The sequence below is a fragment of the Erpetoichthys calabaricus genome, chromosome 5 (assembly GCF_900747795.2).
Source record: "Erpetoichthys calabaricus chromosome 5, fErpCal1.3, whole genome shotgun sequence".
Classification (NCBI taxonomy): Eukaryota; Metazoa; Chordata; class Cladistia; order Polypteriformes; family Polypteridae; genus Erpetoichthys; species Erpetoichthys calabaricus.
Genome location: NC_041398.2, coordinates 219,846,919 through 219,863,036, shown reverse-complemented (window position 1 = coordinate 219,863,036; position 16,118 = coordinate 219,846,919). Strand labels below are relative to the sequence as shown.

At 38.0% G+C, this 16,118-nt stretch overlaps 1 protein-coding gene across 2 annotated transcripts in view; it reads right to left on the bottom strand.

The window, feature by feature from the left end:
* Positions 1 to 16,118, bottom strand: part of mbd2 (methyl-CpG binding domain protein 2) — a 197,461-nt gene that overhangs the window by 50,812 nt on the left and 130,531 nt on the right. For both annotated transcript variants that reach the window (XM_028802574.2, XM_051928023.1), the window contains exon 6: positions 8,480 to 8,621. In XM_028802574.2, the coding sequence (XP_028658407.1) occupies positions 8,492 to 8,621 (130 nt within the window). In that variant the 3' untranslated portion in view covers positions 8,480 to 8,491. The remainder of the gene's footprint in view (positions 1 to 8,479; positions 8,622 to 16,118) is intronic.

Below are 16,118 nucleotides of genomic sequence, written 5' to 3'. Positions count from 1 at the left end.
TTTCTCACCTCACTTCCCTCCACTGTGACTGGGCCTACAAACTCAGAATTCTGTTTTCTTTCTTTTTAATTTTCTTCCTTTACAGTCATTATGGTGTGTGTAAATTAATTTATGTATTTACTTACTTATCTACCTGTTTATGTATTTACTTATTTAAAAAGCTTCTGTAAAAATCCAAAACATATCTGTCTAGGGAATGTCCTCTAAAATGTAGAACTTCCTGTACCTTCTGATTGCCCCTACGTTGACTTTAAAGAGTCAAGCCTCAGTGTCAACTAGGTCTTCATTCTCTCTTTAATATACGCATTTAAGAACAGTCTTAGAACAGGCCATTTGGCCCTAAATTGTGTGAAAGCCAACCCAGACAGGCAGGAGACAGGATTTCCACCCAGCACACGTTTATTTACAATTGAGGAGCGTTTCACCCTACTCCCCACAGCACAGTGCATAAATCACCACACACAGGCCAGTCCCTTCTTGCCACCAGTCCTTCTGCCTCCACTGCTCCTCAGGCTTTGTCCTCTTCCTCCCGACTCTGGCCATTGAATGGTGGGGACTGGCTCCCTTTATAGCGCACCCGGAAGGACTCCAGGCGCCCAACGAGCTTCTTCCGGCCACACTTCTGGGTGTGGTGGAAGTGTGGCCAAATAAGGCCCTGGAAAGGTCCATGTGCCCTGCTGGAAACCAAGGGGACTGCCCTCTGTTGGCCTGGGGGAGAATCTGTCCTAAAAATATTCTCTCCCCCGGTCCATTCACACTCTGGGTGTCCTGGCTGGGTAAGAGTTCCAGTTGTCCGCCTTACCCAACCTTTGTAAAATATTGTCAAGTTGAGAACTGAAGGTGCCCAAAGTACAAATATCAGCTACACAACTTGGTAACACAATTTATTCCAATTATCTATGGGTATTTTGCAAAATGTAATTAGTTTTTATTAGTTTCAGCCGCCTGCCATCCGCACTCTCCCCCATATTAGCAAAACAGTGCTATAGAACTTTTCTAATGGATAAAACATTTCAAACATTAACAAATATGACTACTGCTCTGCAACCTCTAATGTTAAGTATACTGGGTGTGTGGCAAAAAAGCGTGTTCAGTATTTAGACTAATACTATGGATCACCCAAAAAGCTACAACTTCGTTTTACACACGTTACTGCTATTACAAAGGCAATATATTTTTTATAAAAGTTTTGCAGCAAGTGCCACCAATTAGAGAAACAAGCCAGTAAAATACTGTATAGTACAGTACAATATTAGCATAGTTTTATGAAAATCATTCAGTTTTATTACTGCTGAACTAGATGCAATATTTATAATATATTCCTCAATGGAAACTTTTGTTTTTAAGAAGTTGTGAAAAGAAACTTATGTATAAAGACAGAATTAAATCTGACTCTAATCATTTTACTTTTTATTTCATTATGCAGAAGTGCATTGTTTTTATGTTCACTATGACAGCACCTGAGGTAAAGCTTTACCCAATAAGAATGTAAATGTGTAGAGGTAAATTGCTAACCGCATTATTATTATGAAGACCCCCAGGAAAGTCTCCACAAACCCCAGTTAGAAAGTCACTAATCGAGAATTACTGCCTTACATGAGTCAATAACAACATCCCAAAGAAACGTATTATAAATGGTAGCCTTCAATTTTGAAGTTAATTTGGATTTTATCATTTTGACCTCAATTTAACACACATGCTAGATGCCCCACAGCTACTACAAGAAATTATAAGTAGTGAGACAAGCTGAGTCCATTTACTTTTTTGCACTTTAACATTCCACTGCTAATAATTAAAAGTAAATAATGGGGAAGAATACTAGGTGAATATTAAGTGCACTCAAATTGATTTAAAATCATAAATACAACAGAGAAGTCATTTATGAACTGTTAAAAAATGACACAAATGTTTCTGAATATATTTTTTTGGTTTAAGTTTTTTTTTTAAAGAGGGATTTATCTACAATGTATCACAAATAATATGTTCCAAAAAAAAAAAACTGGACATAAGAACAAAATTTAAATGGTTTCTTTACTTCCTTTTGTTTGACCTTTTACACTTTTTATGAGTTTAAGTTATTAAAATTTTGCTAAACACCATTCCATCATTAGCACTAAGCAACTTTAACAGATAGTAAATCTGTAGCATATTGTTTAGAGCAGGGGTCCCCAACACCCGGTCCGCGGCCCACTACTGGGCCGCAGCCGTCTGACAGCCGGGCCGCAAGAGAACTGCCGGCAACGGAGACTCACTCAGACTTTTTAGAACCATTGCGGGCGGGGCTTTGCAGCGGCGCAGAGAGAGAAGAGAGACCGAGGTGAGAGACTATTACAACAAAGTATTTTATGGTCTCGACAGTTTCCCCATATGACATGAGTCTATAGAAATCGCGTTACTACGAAGTACATTCAGCAGATAGTTTCATTACAACGAAGTGACCTTGAAATGCTCAAATGAATCATCCACAGAGCAGTTAGATCTGTGGTCGCAGCTCAGTTGTACACATTTGCACAACGATCCCCAGACAGAAGCAATGTAAAAAAAAATTCTTTCTTTGAACTTTCCTCGTACTGTTTTTTTTTTGCTGTTTTTGTTTCCTGCGGTTTTCAGTGATACCTTTTTGCTTATTGCTTGTCAACATTTGAAAAACGTCCATTGGAATTTAACTCAATTGTCACCCTCCTATAGAACAGCAGACATGAAAAAACGATAACAGTGTTAATGTTTGTGATGTGCAATCTGTTGGAATGACAAATGCAATGCATATATCTTTGTTATATGCAAAAAAAGAAGAAAAATCACGGGTTGCAAACATATGCGAACTGCTTAATAACTTCATATTAATAGAAATGTAATGTAAATTGTGTATAAAACTGCCCTACAAACCCACCTCGAATCCTTAACCCCCCCCCCCCCCCCCCCCCCCCCCAAACCGGTCCCTGGAAAAATTTGCTTTTAGTAAAGAGGTCCTTGCTGTCAAAAAGGTTGAGGATCACTGGTTTAGAGGACATAATGATCATGGGGGGATTTTAAATTTCCAAACACTGATTTGGAAGCCTCTAGTCTCACTGAATCCAAACGTATAATACTGTATATACGTTCTGAGACAATGATAAATGAATTTTGCTTAAAACTAGGTGGGAACAATTAGGCAACTCACTTAGTGTCACATTTCTAAACCAATCCAAATTCTCATGACGGCGGTGCGACTTTGAACTCCAAAGGTCAGAAGCGCTCTCCTTAACCAGTTCCGACAGACAGCAAGTTCTGTTTATGATGAACTGTCTGCAGTCTAAAAATGTCTCATAATAAAACCCTAGTAGACATGTGTTGCATATAGAGAAAGCACATTACACGTTTTAAAAATATACACAACCTTTCTTACATAACCTTAGGAAAAACATTTCTGTAACATCAGATTATACATTGGCAATTAGAGAAATGAATGGACGAGTAGTAAATATGAACAATACATTGTCGTACCTGCTGTGTGTGATCTCTGTTGTTTAGTTATGATGATTGAAAGCGTGAAAGAACTGGCAGATATATTCATGAAAATCCATCCATCCATCCATTATCCAACCCGCTATATCCTAACTACAGGGTCACGGGGGTCTGCCAGCCAACACAATCCCAGCCAACACAGGGCGCAAGGCAGGTAACAAACCCAGGACAGGGCGCCAGCCCACCGCAGGGCGCACACACACACACACACCCACACACCAAGCACACACTAGGGACAATTTAGAATCACCAATGTACCTAACCTGCATGTCTTTGGACTGTCGGAGGAAACCAGAGTACTCGGAGGAAACCCACGTAGACACGGGGAGGACATGCAAACTCCACGCAGGGAGGACCCAGGAAGCAAACCCGGGTCTCCTAACTGTGAGACAGTAGCGCTACCCACTGCCCCACCGTGCCACCCTATTCATGAAAATATGGATTGCAAAATATGCTCTTGAAGTAAATGATGTGTCACACGCCTCAAAAGGACTGCTGTTCAGAGAGCTGATAACGAAGAGCCCCAGGAGATGCAGATTTCATTGCTCAAAACAACCAAATGAACAAAACTGCCTAACGACAATAGTAAAAGCACAATGGGGCTGCACATCTAAATGAGTTACTAACATTACAGTTTGAGAATGCAAACATGCCCTGCCAGAATACAGCCACAGCATTTTAACACATAGTACATACATAGACTACAATGCTTTTCTAAACTCTGTTAGTTGTTGTTATGTCTTATAGTGATACAATAGCAAAATGATAGAAAGATAGATAGATAGATAGATAGATAGATAGATAGATAGATAGATAGATAGATAGATAGATAGATAGATAGATAGATAGATAGATAGATAGATAGATAGATAGATAGATAGATAGATAGATAGATAGATAGATAGATAGATAGAAAAATAAAAGTAGAAAAGTACACATATATATACAGTCATACACGGAGCTGCTGAAAAGGCTGCCACTCATGTCATAGCAGACAAAAGTATTTCTCAAAAGTGGAGCCAAGTAGCTGCGGTGGTCTGTGTGTGTGTATGTGAGTCTGTCTCCTCTGTTGCAGCGCTCATTACAGTGTACAATCCATTCATTAATCTTCAGTTACCTTGTGCTAATGAGTTCCTGAATGGAACACAGCAATTTTAGTTTTCTATTTTTTCTCAGCATCAAGTCTTTTGTTTAGTTTCTTTTTTGCTCTTTGGTCGTTTAAAATGCATGGACTGGAGAAATTGGGGGCTGGATTTTAGAAAGACGGCCCTGTGGACGTTGCCTTTGCTGCGGCAGATTCCGCCAGTATTTACTACAAACTTTTTATCAGGTTGTCTCCAGAGACTCATATATGGTCCTGCGAGACTAAGAAGCTTCTAACGGGAATACAAAGCAGAACACTGAAACAGTGTTAATAGCAAATGACTGTTTTTTCTCTCAGTTTGTTTCAAGCGGAACATGTGATGACACCTGTCTAGATCTCAACTTTTTTGAAAAATAAAGATAGAAGAATAAAAACAAGAGTGTTAAGATACTTTAGGTTACATGATCACAGCTGCGACAAGCTGCAAAGCTGAGAGATGTCACAGAGTCATGTCTACCGATGTATGTAATATCTGAGAATGTAAAAGATACTGAGGAACATAAGGTTTGGTACAATAAGTACTCCTGTATTCACCAGGCAGCATTGTGATCACTCATTGTGATCAGAGGAGCTGCTCATCCAAAGATAGAAAGGGTGAAAGGGTGAAGATTAGAGTGAGAATAAATGTTGCAAGCTCATCTGAAGAGGCAAAGATGTGGCTCCATATAATGAGAATGGTCTATTAGTTTTATATAGAAAATATACTTAAAAATATAGAAAGTATATTTATATCTGACTCAGCAAAAGAAAACGATTTACTCTGTTACGAAAATCTTAATGATGAATCATTAAGAATGCTGGTGTTTTCAAATAAGGAAACAAGTGACTATCAGCATGATCCATTTGTAGACACTACAAGTTAGACTTGCTCTATTTAAATATTAGTGACTTTAAATATAAGCCTGTGGTACAATCTGAGCAGTTCTGATCTCATCATACTGCCACCTACAAGCCTGTTATTGACAGCAGCAGCTCTCTGTTGTCCAAGCCACAAGTTCTTGTATGTATTTGGAGGGCGGGAGTATGAGCCCCCGCCCACCACAGCAACACCATCGTCAAATTTGCAGACGACACCACTGTGGTGGGGCTCATCTCTGGGGAGGATGAATCTGCCTACAGGAACGAAGTGCAGCGGCTGACAGTATGATGCACTGACAACAACCTGCTCCTGAACACAAGTAAGACCAAGGAGCTCGTTTTGGACTTCAGGAAAAAGAAAACGGACATCAAACCACTCTACATTGGAGGGGACGGGTGTCAGACTTCTGCTTCCTGGGAGTCCACATCATGGAAGACCTGTCCTGGGGTCCCACACGGTTCCACAGCTGAGCTGGCGAGCAAGGTTCAGCAGAGACTTTATTTCCTGAGAGTCCTCAGGAAAAATAACATCCCCCAAAAACTGCTGGTGTCCTTCTATTGCTGCTCTATCGAGAGTATCCTGTGCTACTGCCTCTGCGTGTAGTTTTCCAGCCTGCACAACAGTGCAGAGGAAAACACTTCAGCAGATCGTAAAGACTGCCCAGCAGATCATTGGCTGTTCTTTACCCTCTCTGGATGAACTGCACAGCTCTCGCTGCCTCAGGAAAGCAGAAAACATTTTAAAAGACTCCTCACACCCAGTGCTGTAGCTTGGGGGGGATTGGGGGCAAGGGGGGACATCTGTCCCTGGGCGCAGCATCCAGGTGGCACCAAAGTTCCCTTCTCCATTGCATTTTAGCAAACACAAGGGGGCGCGAAATTTTCAGTTGTCCCCGGGCACTGAAAACACTAGCTGCGCCACCTATATACAGTTGGATATATATAAACCTACAGTATATATCCAACTGTATATAGGAGCATCAAAACAAAGACTAATAGACTGAATAACAGTTTCTACCCTGTTGCTATTAGGGCACTGAATGCCACCTAATCACCTCCAATGCAGCAGTGCAATAGATGACATCTTGTGCAATAGTGTTCATGTGCAATTAAGGTCTTATGTTAAATGTTTGTGTTCTACCTTATTTCTTCTTATCCTTTCTTATCCTTTTTTTTAATTATATTTTATTTATATTTTGACACTGCAGGGACTGCACCTAATTTCATTATATTTGTTACAATGACAATAAAGATATTCTGATTCTTATCTATTTATCGAAATGAAAAGACGTCATATTCTAAACCCTTATTTGGCATATTTGAGTATTTGCTTCAAAATGAAGAAGTACATGAGAACCAGAAAGTTTAAATGTGACTCCAATCTTTAAGAAAGGAGACAAAATGGATCCTGGTAGATATAAGCCATGAGTCTTATTCTGTACATTGCAAAATTATGAAAATGATAATAAGGAATAGATGAGAAAAATACCAATATAAAAATACTAAATAAAAGACAGCATAGATTTAAGAGAAAAAGATCTTGCCAAAACAATATGTTAACTTTTCTTGAGCAGGCTATTGAAGTAGTTGACAAAAGGTAAGTGTACAACATAATTTATGTAGATTTTCAAAAATCTTTTGATACAGTCCCATACCAAAGAAAAATTTTGAAACTAGAACTTATTGGCATCAGAAGTGACCTACAAAGCTGGACCTTAGGCTAGTTAACTAGAAGAAGACAAAGAGTACAGATAAGATGTGGCTGCTCTACGTGGTGTGACATCATCAGTGGAGTCCCTCTCTATCTCTCACTGGACCGTTACTTTTCTGATTTATATTAATGGCATTGATTACAGTATCATTAGCAAATACACAGATGATAGTAAAAATAGAGGTATGGCAGGCTCTGAGAAGGCAGTGAAAACAATTTAAAAAGAATTGGACAATCGTCAGAACTGGGTGAGCATTTGGAAAATTCACTTTAATGTAGAAAAGTGCAAAGTGCTACATGTGGTCAAAAGGATCGTCAATTACGAATACCAGATGGGGGACATTGTAATACAAAAAGAAACCTCTGAAAAGGATTTAGGAGTAAATTGTGACACATCATGTTCATTATCTAAGCAATGTGCATAAGCTATTAAAAAGGCAAATAAAAAAGTCTGAATTAGTATAAGCTTTCCGAATATGGGGCATTCATAAGAAATGTGATGATTTACTTCATGAGGTAGAAGTACATAATGAACAAGAATAGTTGCGTCAGATATTTAAAATATTAAAATGTGTGTTTCAAATTAAATCTTTAAAGTATAAATACTATAAATTTTAATAGAAATTTGTCATTTTCATCTTCTGATAAAGGTCCATAGAAGGCAAGAACTCTGGTAAAGGATCAAAAATCAAAGATAACATTATATTTATAATCACTGAATTAAAATAGTCTAAACCTATACCCTCACAAGCTTATGTCTGAAATTTGCCATTTTTAACCTAAGACCACCACTAAAGAATGAGGTATCAAAAATATTCTCATATTCAGGATAAACCTTCAACACGCATAAAACAACACTCCACATGCCTATATTACTGATTCTTTTTTTCGGGGTTTTGTGAAAAGGACTAACTTTGACACTGTACACTGTATTGGTATTTAAAAAGAATCTGTTTTTACAGCAGTTTAAAAACTGGTCATACTCTTTATTTATAAAGATAAAACACAAACAATAACGTCAAGTTCAGAAAGTTCATGACAAAAGAGGTTAGATTCATGTAGGTTCCACAGATTTATTAAAACAGTAGCAAAGATTCAGAAAGGACATGGCATGATTAGTTTAGAATAACTAATGAATTTGGGCAAATACTTAAAAATAAGAATCTTGGACCATTTCTCAAACATTGAATCAGTTTAAGATAATACAAGACATCACTTTCCCGTCAAATTGTGGTTAGTAGGTTAAGAGTTGGCCATCTTACCTAAACCTGTTCCTATGTATTTCTTCTGCCATCCATCTGCAAACTTGTATCCTTTGTTGACTCAGCAGCACGAGCCAAAATATCAGCCATTAGTGCTTCTTCCAACTTCTTCCTTACCTGATGGACCTTTTCTTCTTGTTTCCTAAAACAAAAAAAGAACTGTAAATAACATAGATGGGACATGTAGTGCAATGCTTCGGTATATAACACACCATGATTCCCATTTCCCTGTAAAACAATTTCTCTCTGTAGGCTTTAAATACACACTATATGGCCAAATCAAACCTATAGGAGCTTTTTGGACATTCCATTCCAAAACAATGGGCATTAATATGGATTTGCCCTCTTTTTATAGCTATAACAGCCTCCTTTCTTTTGAGAAGGCTATCCAGAAGATTTTGTCTTGGGGATTTTATGCCCATTCAGCCAAAAGAGCATTTGTGAGGTCAAGTACTGATGTTGGGTGAGAAAGACCTGGCTTACAATCAGCGTTCCAATTCATCCCAAACATGTTACATTGGACTGTGGTCAATTCTCTCTGAGGGAAAATTATGACATAGTGGCTCTGACTTTATATATGGGTGCACAGTCAAGCTGGAACAGTAAAGGGCCTTTCCCAAACTAATGCCTCAAAGTTGGAAGCTCACTTTTATCTAAAATATATTTGTATGTTGTAGCATTAACAGTAAACAGCCACAGGCCACTTTTGATCCTCCACCAAACTTTACAACAGGCAATCAGGCATTCACTAACCCAGATTCATCCTTCAAATTGCCAGATAGCAAAGCATGATTCATACCTCCAGAGAACATGTCTTCACTGCTCCAGAATCCAATTGCTGCATAGTTCACCCTACTTCAGCCAGCGCCTGGCATTGCACAAAGAGATTTTAAGCTTGTGTGCATTTGGTCTGCACTGGAAATTTGTTTCATGGAGGCCCCAACGCACAGTTCTTGTGCTAACATTTCTTTCAGAGGCAGTTTCGAACCGTGTTGTAAGTGATGTGACACAGGACAGCTGATATTTAAGCACTATGCACTTCAGCTGCTCTGTGAGTTTGTGTGGTTTACCATTTTGGGGCTAAAGTGCTGTTGCTCCTCGACCTTTACACTTCACAATAATGCCACTTACAGTTGACTGGGGTATATCTAACAGAGCAGAAAGTTTTCGTACAAAACATGTGGCAAAAGTGGAATTCTAGGACTGTGCCATCTCAAAGTCACTGAGGTCTTCATTAAGACCTGTTCTACTGGCAGTGTTTGCCAATGGAGATTGTATGGCTATGTTCTTGATTTTATGTGCCTGTTAGCAATGGGTGCAGTTGAAACACCTGAACTCAGTAATTTGGAGGGGTGTCCACAGACTTCTGTCCAATCAATGTTTTGTGTAAATAATATAGTGTTGATAATTTATAAAATAATTTGTATTTGACAAAATGACAAATCATGTATTCACTGTATTTTATTTATTCACTTTCTAAATAAACAAATCAGCATGACTGTACTAAAATCTAGGGAATAAGAGAGCTCATTTATTTTTAAAATTAACCTAATTTCCATTTCATGTTACCCACGCTCCCTTAACTTTGTACTTGCAACTGTGCCTTTGTGGAAACAAATGTCCTTATCCTGTACATTATGATCAAAGTCATAGGGTCTTTTGCTCAATTTTCCTAATAAGCGCTGCAGATATACTATACATGCTAATTTGTCTACATACTGAACTGAAAGAGTATTAAATATGTATCAAATGAAGCAAGTTGTTGACACTTGTCTTATCTGTCTTATTAATTTTTTACTCCCAGCATGTCTAGGATGCTGTATGACCTTCTTTAAATAGGCAGATGAGTTAGCATTAGCAGGGGACATCGAGACCTGGAATATAAGAAGTAATATGTCTAGCAATTTCCTTGGGGATTAATAAAGTTTTTGCATATCTGTGTATCTAAGATTGATATTAAGAAGGGCGGTGAGTCAAAAAAAACCTTCAGCAAGTATAAAGAGATTTTCTTGAACTGATAGAAGAAGAAGTTAAATGGTAAGAATTAATATGTGTTACAAATAAGGGCTTAATGTTTTTCTAGTATAGCTACACTTGTTTCCTCATATACTACAGTGTATTATCATTCCATTTCTAAATCTGTTTACTCCATTAAGGAGTTGCAAGGATATAGTGAATTAATAAACAAGAAATTAATTTTATCTCTTACGAAGGCTAATACAGGTTCAAACTGTTATTCTTAGTAAAAATAAAACAGTCAATTATGCATTCTTTATTAATGGGCAAGGTCTTCTAGAAAGTAAAATTGATGACACTGATCTTTAAACCCAAGGTTCATAATTCAGTTCTTTCTTCTGACTCGACCTTTACAGGTCACTTGAGGCACCTGTGGTTCAATTTCTAAAGAAATAAAAAATGATCCTGTAAGTTACCTGAGGTAACAGAAGTTATTGTGCAGTCATTAGTGCTGTTCCCTCATGGACCCAAAGTTCTGGGTTTGACTTCTGTACCTGGTCATTTTTTCTTTTGTGTTTACCTCAGTTTTTTCATCCAGGTATCCTGAATTTCTCCTATATACCCAAAAGATGTGCAGGTGACCCTAAATCTGCCATGAGGAGGTGTAAGTGCATGGGCCCTGTGACTCCTGCCGAGGGAGGTTCCAAGTCCATGTGAATTTAACTTTGATCAAGGAGGTTTGAGTATGTATGTATGCATGTATAATTGTAGATAGATAGATAGATAGATAGATAGATAGATAGATAGATAGATAGATAGATAGATAGATAGATAGATAGATAGATAGATAGATAGATAGATAGATAGATAGATAGATAGATAGATAGATAGATAGATAGATAGATAGATAGATAGATAGATAGATAGATAGATAGATAGATACTTTATTAATCCCAATGGGAAATTCACATTTTCCAGCAGCAGCATACTGATACAATAAATAATATTAAATTAAAGAATGATAATAATGCAGGTGAAATGATGCATGTATTACAGAGAAAGCTAAAAAGTTACTCAAGTATACTAATTTTAAATCTGGACTACACAGTAGTGCAGTGAATATCACAACCAAAAGCTCACCAGGTCACTGTCTTTGTGGAGCTTGCCAGGTTTTCACCATTATCTGCATGAGCTTTTCTCAAGGTACTCTCATTTTATTGCCAAATCCTAAACATCATTTGTAATTGTGAGTTGTGCTTTCCTATAGAATGATGCCATGTTCAGTGTTGGTTCTTGTCCTGCCTTCAGTATATCTTACAGTCCCAGAAAACTTTGGTAGGATTAAGCATGTTTGATGCTGGATTCACGGATGAATTTTTACAGTTAAATGTTTAAAAATGTAGCTGTCCTCATTAGGCAGCTGACCATTTTCATCAATATTTTCATTCACAGAACTGTATGTGGGAGTGTGATGAAGCACGCAGGAATCTGTGGCAGTGTGCATTTTTAAAATAATAAACAGTGTGTTCAGGCTCAGGGAGTGTGGATGCGTACAGTAGTGTAGCCGTGTGTCCCCGAGGTATGTAATCAGGAAATTGGCTAATTCATATGCACATGCAGATGTGACCAGTGAGGCCAGTTTTCTTATTGACACTCTGGGGGGCATAATCAAGGCACCTGCACTCGCAATGGATTAAAAGGAGCCTGAGGTGGCTAGATCAGGGTAGAAGGTTCAAGAGAGAAAGAGAGTAGGATCTGAGGGCACAAGCCAGCAAGGCAGTCAGTGGTCCTGCGAATATGCGAACATTCTGGAGAGGCAGGAGTGATTAAGTGCTCCAGGTGTCCTAGACTGATATCAGGAGGCAGGGCGATGGAGGTCCGGCTTTGAGCACACCAGAAGGCACTGCCTGAGGTGGCTGGGATGACAGATGGGGAGAGGGGCAGCTGCTGTCTGCATCTCAGCTCGGCTGCAAGACCCGAGAAAGGTGAGCTGGGGACACGGGGTAGAATGATACGCTAGACTGTTGCTGAAAGAAAGGATGGAGGTAAAACCAGGAGGAAAGTCAAGATTATGGCAGTCTGAAGGACAACTACTGCGACAGGGTGGATTGAAAAGTGTGAGCAGTGAAGTTGTGAATATGGAAAGAAGCACTAATGTTAACCTGTTTATTGGAATTTTTATTTTTTATTTTAACCTTCACCTGTGATACTTTATTGGAAAGGACAATCCTTGGAAGGACATTTACTGTATTAATAATTTATTTCTGTGCTGCGTTTACATCCATCCAACAATTTCAAAATCTGCTTCTCCAAAAAAGCTACCTGGATGTGTTTAAATGAAAATGACCGTGGCACAAGCAGTCCTTAGTCCTAGGGAAAGAATTCTTTTGATCTGAGGAAAAAAATCCTACAAATGAAAACGCGGACGTTTCCTATTTATGGCAGTGCTGTTTAATTAGATCTTATCAAAAATGTAGACTTGTAAGATAACACTGAATTCCTCTTTTAATAATATTCAAGACTTAGCTAACAGTCTCCACATGTAATCGCTGTATAAGTCAAGGTCAAGAGCAATTAAAAATGGTGGAAATTTTAAACCTATTAATTTTAAACTGTTATCAAATGTAAATAATTTAAACTTTACTATATATATGCTACAAAACTGCCTCTGATGGCACTAAAAACATCTGTTTTCTGTACAGGCTTTATGGTTCTTTGTTGGTTTCTACATCTCAGTTGTGTGAAATCCATGCACATTATATCTTTCTTTATTTTATCACTACCTTTTATTACCAGTACTTTTCTCTTATAAATCTGTGACTTCAAATCTTATGAGAACAGAGCAATGGTTGGTGTTGCCTTCCTCAAGGGTCCACCATTTCAGATTCAAATCCCAAACCAGTTTCTTCTCATTGTAAAGCCTGTATATTCCCTTGTTATCTAGTTTTTTCTTCTACATCTCTAAATACATAAAGTATAAGTTATGAGTATTGAGTATTATTATAACACTATGAGAAAATTCACCAATTTCTACTATTGGATTTACAGTGTACGTCTTTCTCTTTGTTCTGTTTTAAAAGTTTACAATTGGACGTGTTTATCAAATTTTAATCTATATTTTATTATTAGCTCATATAAAAGGCTTCTGCAAAATTTGTAGGATTGTTCATTGTTGTTATTTTTAGCTTTAGAAGGACACTACTGCTGGCTTTATTATTTCTGGTTCTTGTGATCAATGCATCTTGCAAAGAAATCTAGCAACTGTTCACATGAAAAATCAGAGGTACAACAAAAGTGGGAGAAATATCTAAGAAAGTACAGGAAAGTAAACTGAAGTGGTATAGACATGTGATGAGGAGAAACAAAGAATATGTGGGCAAAAGAGGGATGGCAATGGAAGTACAGGGGAAGGGAAAGCGAGGGAGGCCAAAATGGAGGTGAATAAAGTAAAACAAGATCTGAAGAAAAGGGACTTGAATGGCTAGGAGGAGCAGGACTGAGCTGTTTGGAGAAGGTTGATCAAGCACAACGACCCCACAAAGGAAATGGGATTCTTAAACTTAATGTAAAATGAGCTGTACAATCGCATAACACTATTTAGACAAAAACCAGTATAAAAGACAGTGATGATTTAAAAATTAATTTTTCAATAACGGTATAATGTATCTCTCTCTATTATAAAAAAATTTTTTACGACTATACAAGATTTTTTTCCTGTGACGAGATGTGATCTTTGGAAGAGAGATATTTTGAAGAGAGACAGAGAGACACTTTCACGTCCTGCGAGATAGGCAAGTCACGTCATACTTACAACCTTTGGAAGCAAGTCCTGTGATACACATGCAGAGCAGCTTAGAGATAATAGAAGTAGGAAAACTCGAAAGTCTCAAAAAAATCAGAGAAAAGATTGCATTAGCGCAAACAAACAGAAAATATTACTCGGAATAGTGAAAAGAGATTGAATAGTGTTTGAGGATGTCTGGGGGACTAGAGAGACAAGGCAGTGAGACAAAAGGACAGCTGCTGTACAGGCTTTTAAACGTTGGTAGCGCCGCACAAAATGCAGATAACGCAGCAGCAAGCCAGCAGCTGATCGAGCAAAGAGGAGGTAAGAAACCAACTGTTATTTGTTTTCCATTGTATCACCGTTTAAGAGGGGTTTCGGAGAAGCGGCTGCATCTCCTTGGGGTGCGTTCAGCCCCCCTCTTCACAACAGCGCATTGCGCTGGCGGGGGGGAAGGGGTTGGTGAGCAAAGCAAGCAGCGGGCAAAGCACCCTAGTTACAATAATAAAAAACTAAAACTGTGGCCTCTTTTTCTGTGTTTCTTAACACCAAAACAAAATTACTGACTCTGACTTTAATTAGTGCAATTTAGGCTAAGGTAATGACACACAATAAAAAAAAGGAGCTCGCGTTCAGACTTCATTGCTCCAGTTTGACGCTAATGTTAACAGAATCTCCATTGGGCCATCCTCACCTGGATTTTAGAATGTAATTAGATTTACAGAACATAAAAGTGAAGCAGAATAATAATGCTTTGCATTTATATAGCGCTTTTCTCACTACTTAAAGCGCTCAGCAATTGCAGGTTAAGGGCCCTGCTCAAGGGCCCAACAGAGCAGAGTCCCTATTGGCATTTATGGGATTCGAACCGGCAACCTTCCGATTGCCAGTGCAGATCCCTAGCCTCAGAGCCACTACTGTACTGTAGTAGACGGTCATCCTAAAAGGTATTAAGATAAGAGAACATTAAGTGTCATTTAGATAGATAGATAGATAGATAGATAGATAGATAGATAGATAGATAGATAGATAGATAGATAGATAGATAGATAGATAGATAGATAGATAGATAGATAGATAGATAGATAGATAGATAGATAGATAGATAGATAGATAGATAGATACTTTATTAATCCCAAGGGGAAGTTCACAATGTATGTATGTACATAATATGTATTTGACTATAAATATAAACTAAACTAAGACAATATTATATAATATGAATGCAAGTTGAGCTGTTTTCAAATACAAAATTCATAAAAACCTTCTCTTTCAATGCATAATGGGGTGATTAAGGCCCCATGCAAGATACATGGATATGTAGAATTCTAATTTTAAAAGCCCTTTATATGATGCATGTATTATAGAGAAAGCTAAAAAGTTACTCAAGTATACTAATTTTAAATCTGGACTACACAGTAGTGCAGTGAATATCACAACTATATAGTCCAGAGTCCAAAAGCCCACCAGGTCACTGTCTTTGTGGAGCTTGCCAGGTTTTCACCATTATCTGCATGAGCTTTTCTCAAGGTACTCTCATTTTATTGCCAAATCTGGCTTTTTACAGAAGCTCTTTAAATAAATACATAAATAGGTTGATAAGTAAGTACTTTAATTAATTAATTAATATCAGACATTGAATGAAACAAAGTGGGCTGAGGTGGGATGGGGGTCTTCACCAAAAAAACTTCTTAAACTGAACACATAAGAACATAATTCCTTAAAAAAAGGAGTCATAAAACTGAAGTAACATTTACAACGGAAGTGAAATGAGACTTTTGAAGAAACAGAAGTACTGCTTTACAAGATGTGACATTTCATCCCATCTGCATATTTTACCAGCTGGAAGCAAAATGGAGCGCTAGTGAAAGAAATTTGCAAGTCAGCAATGATTGTCCC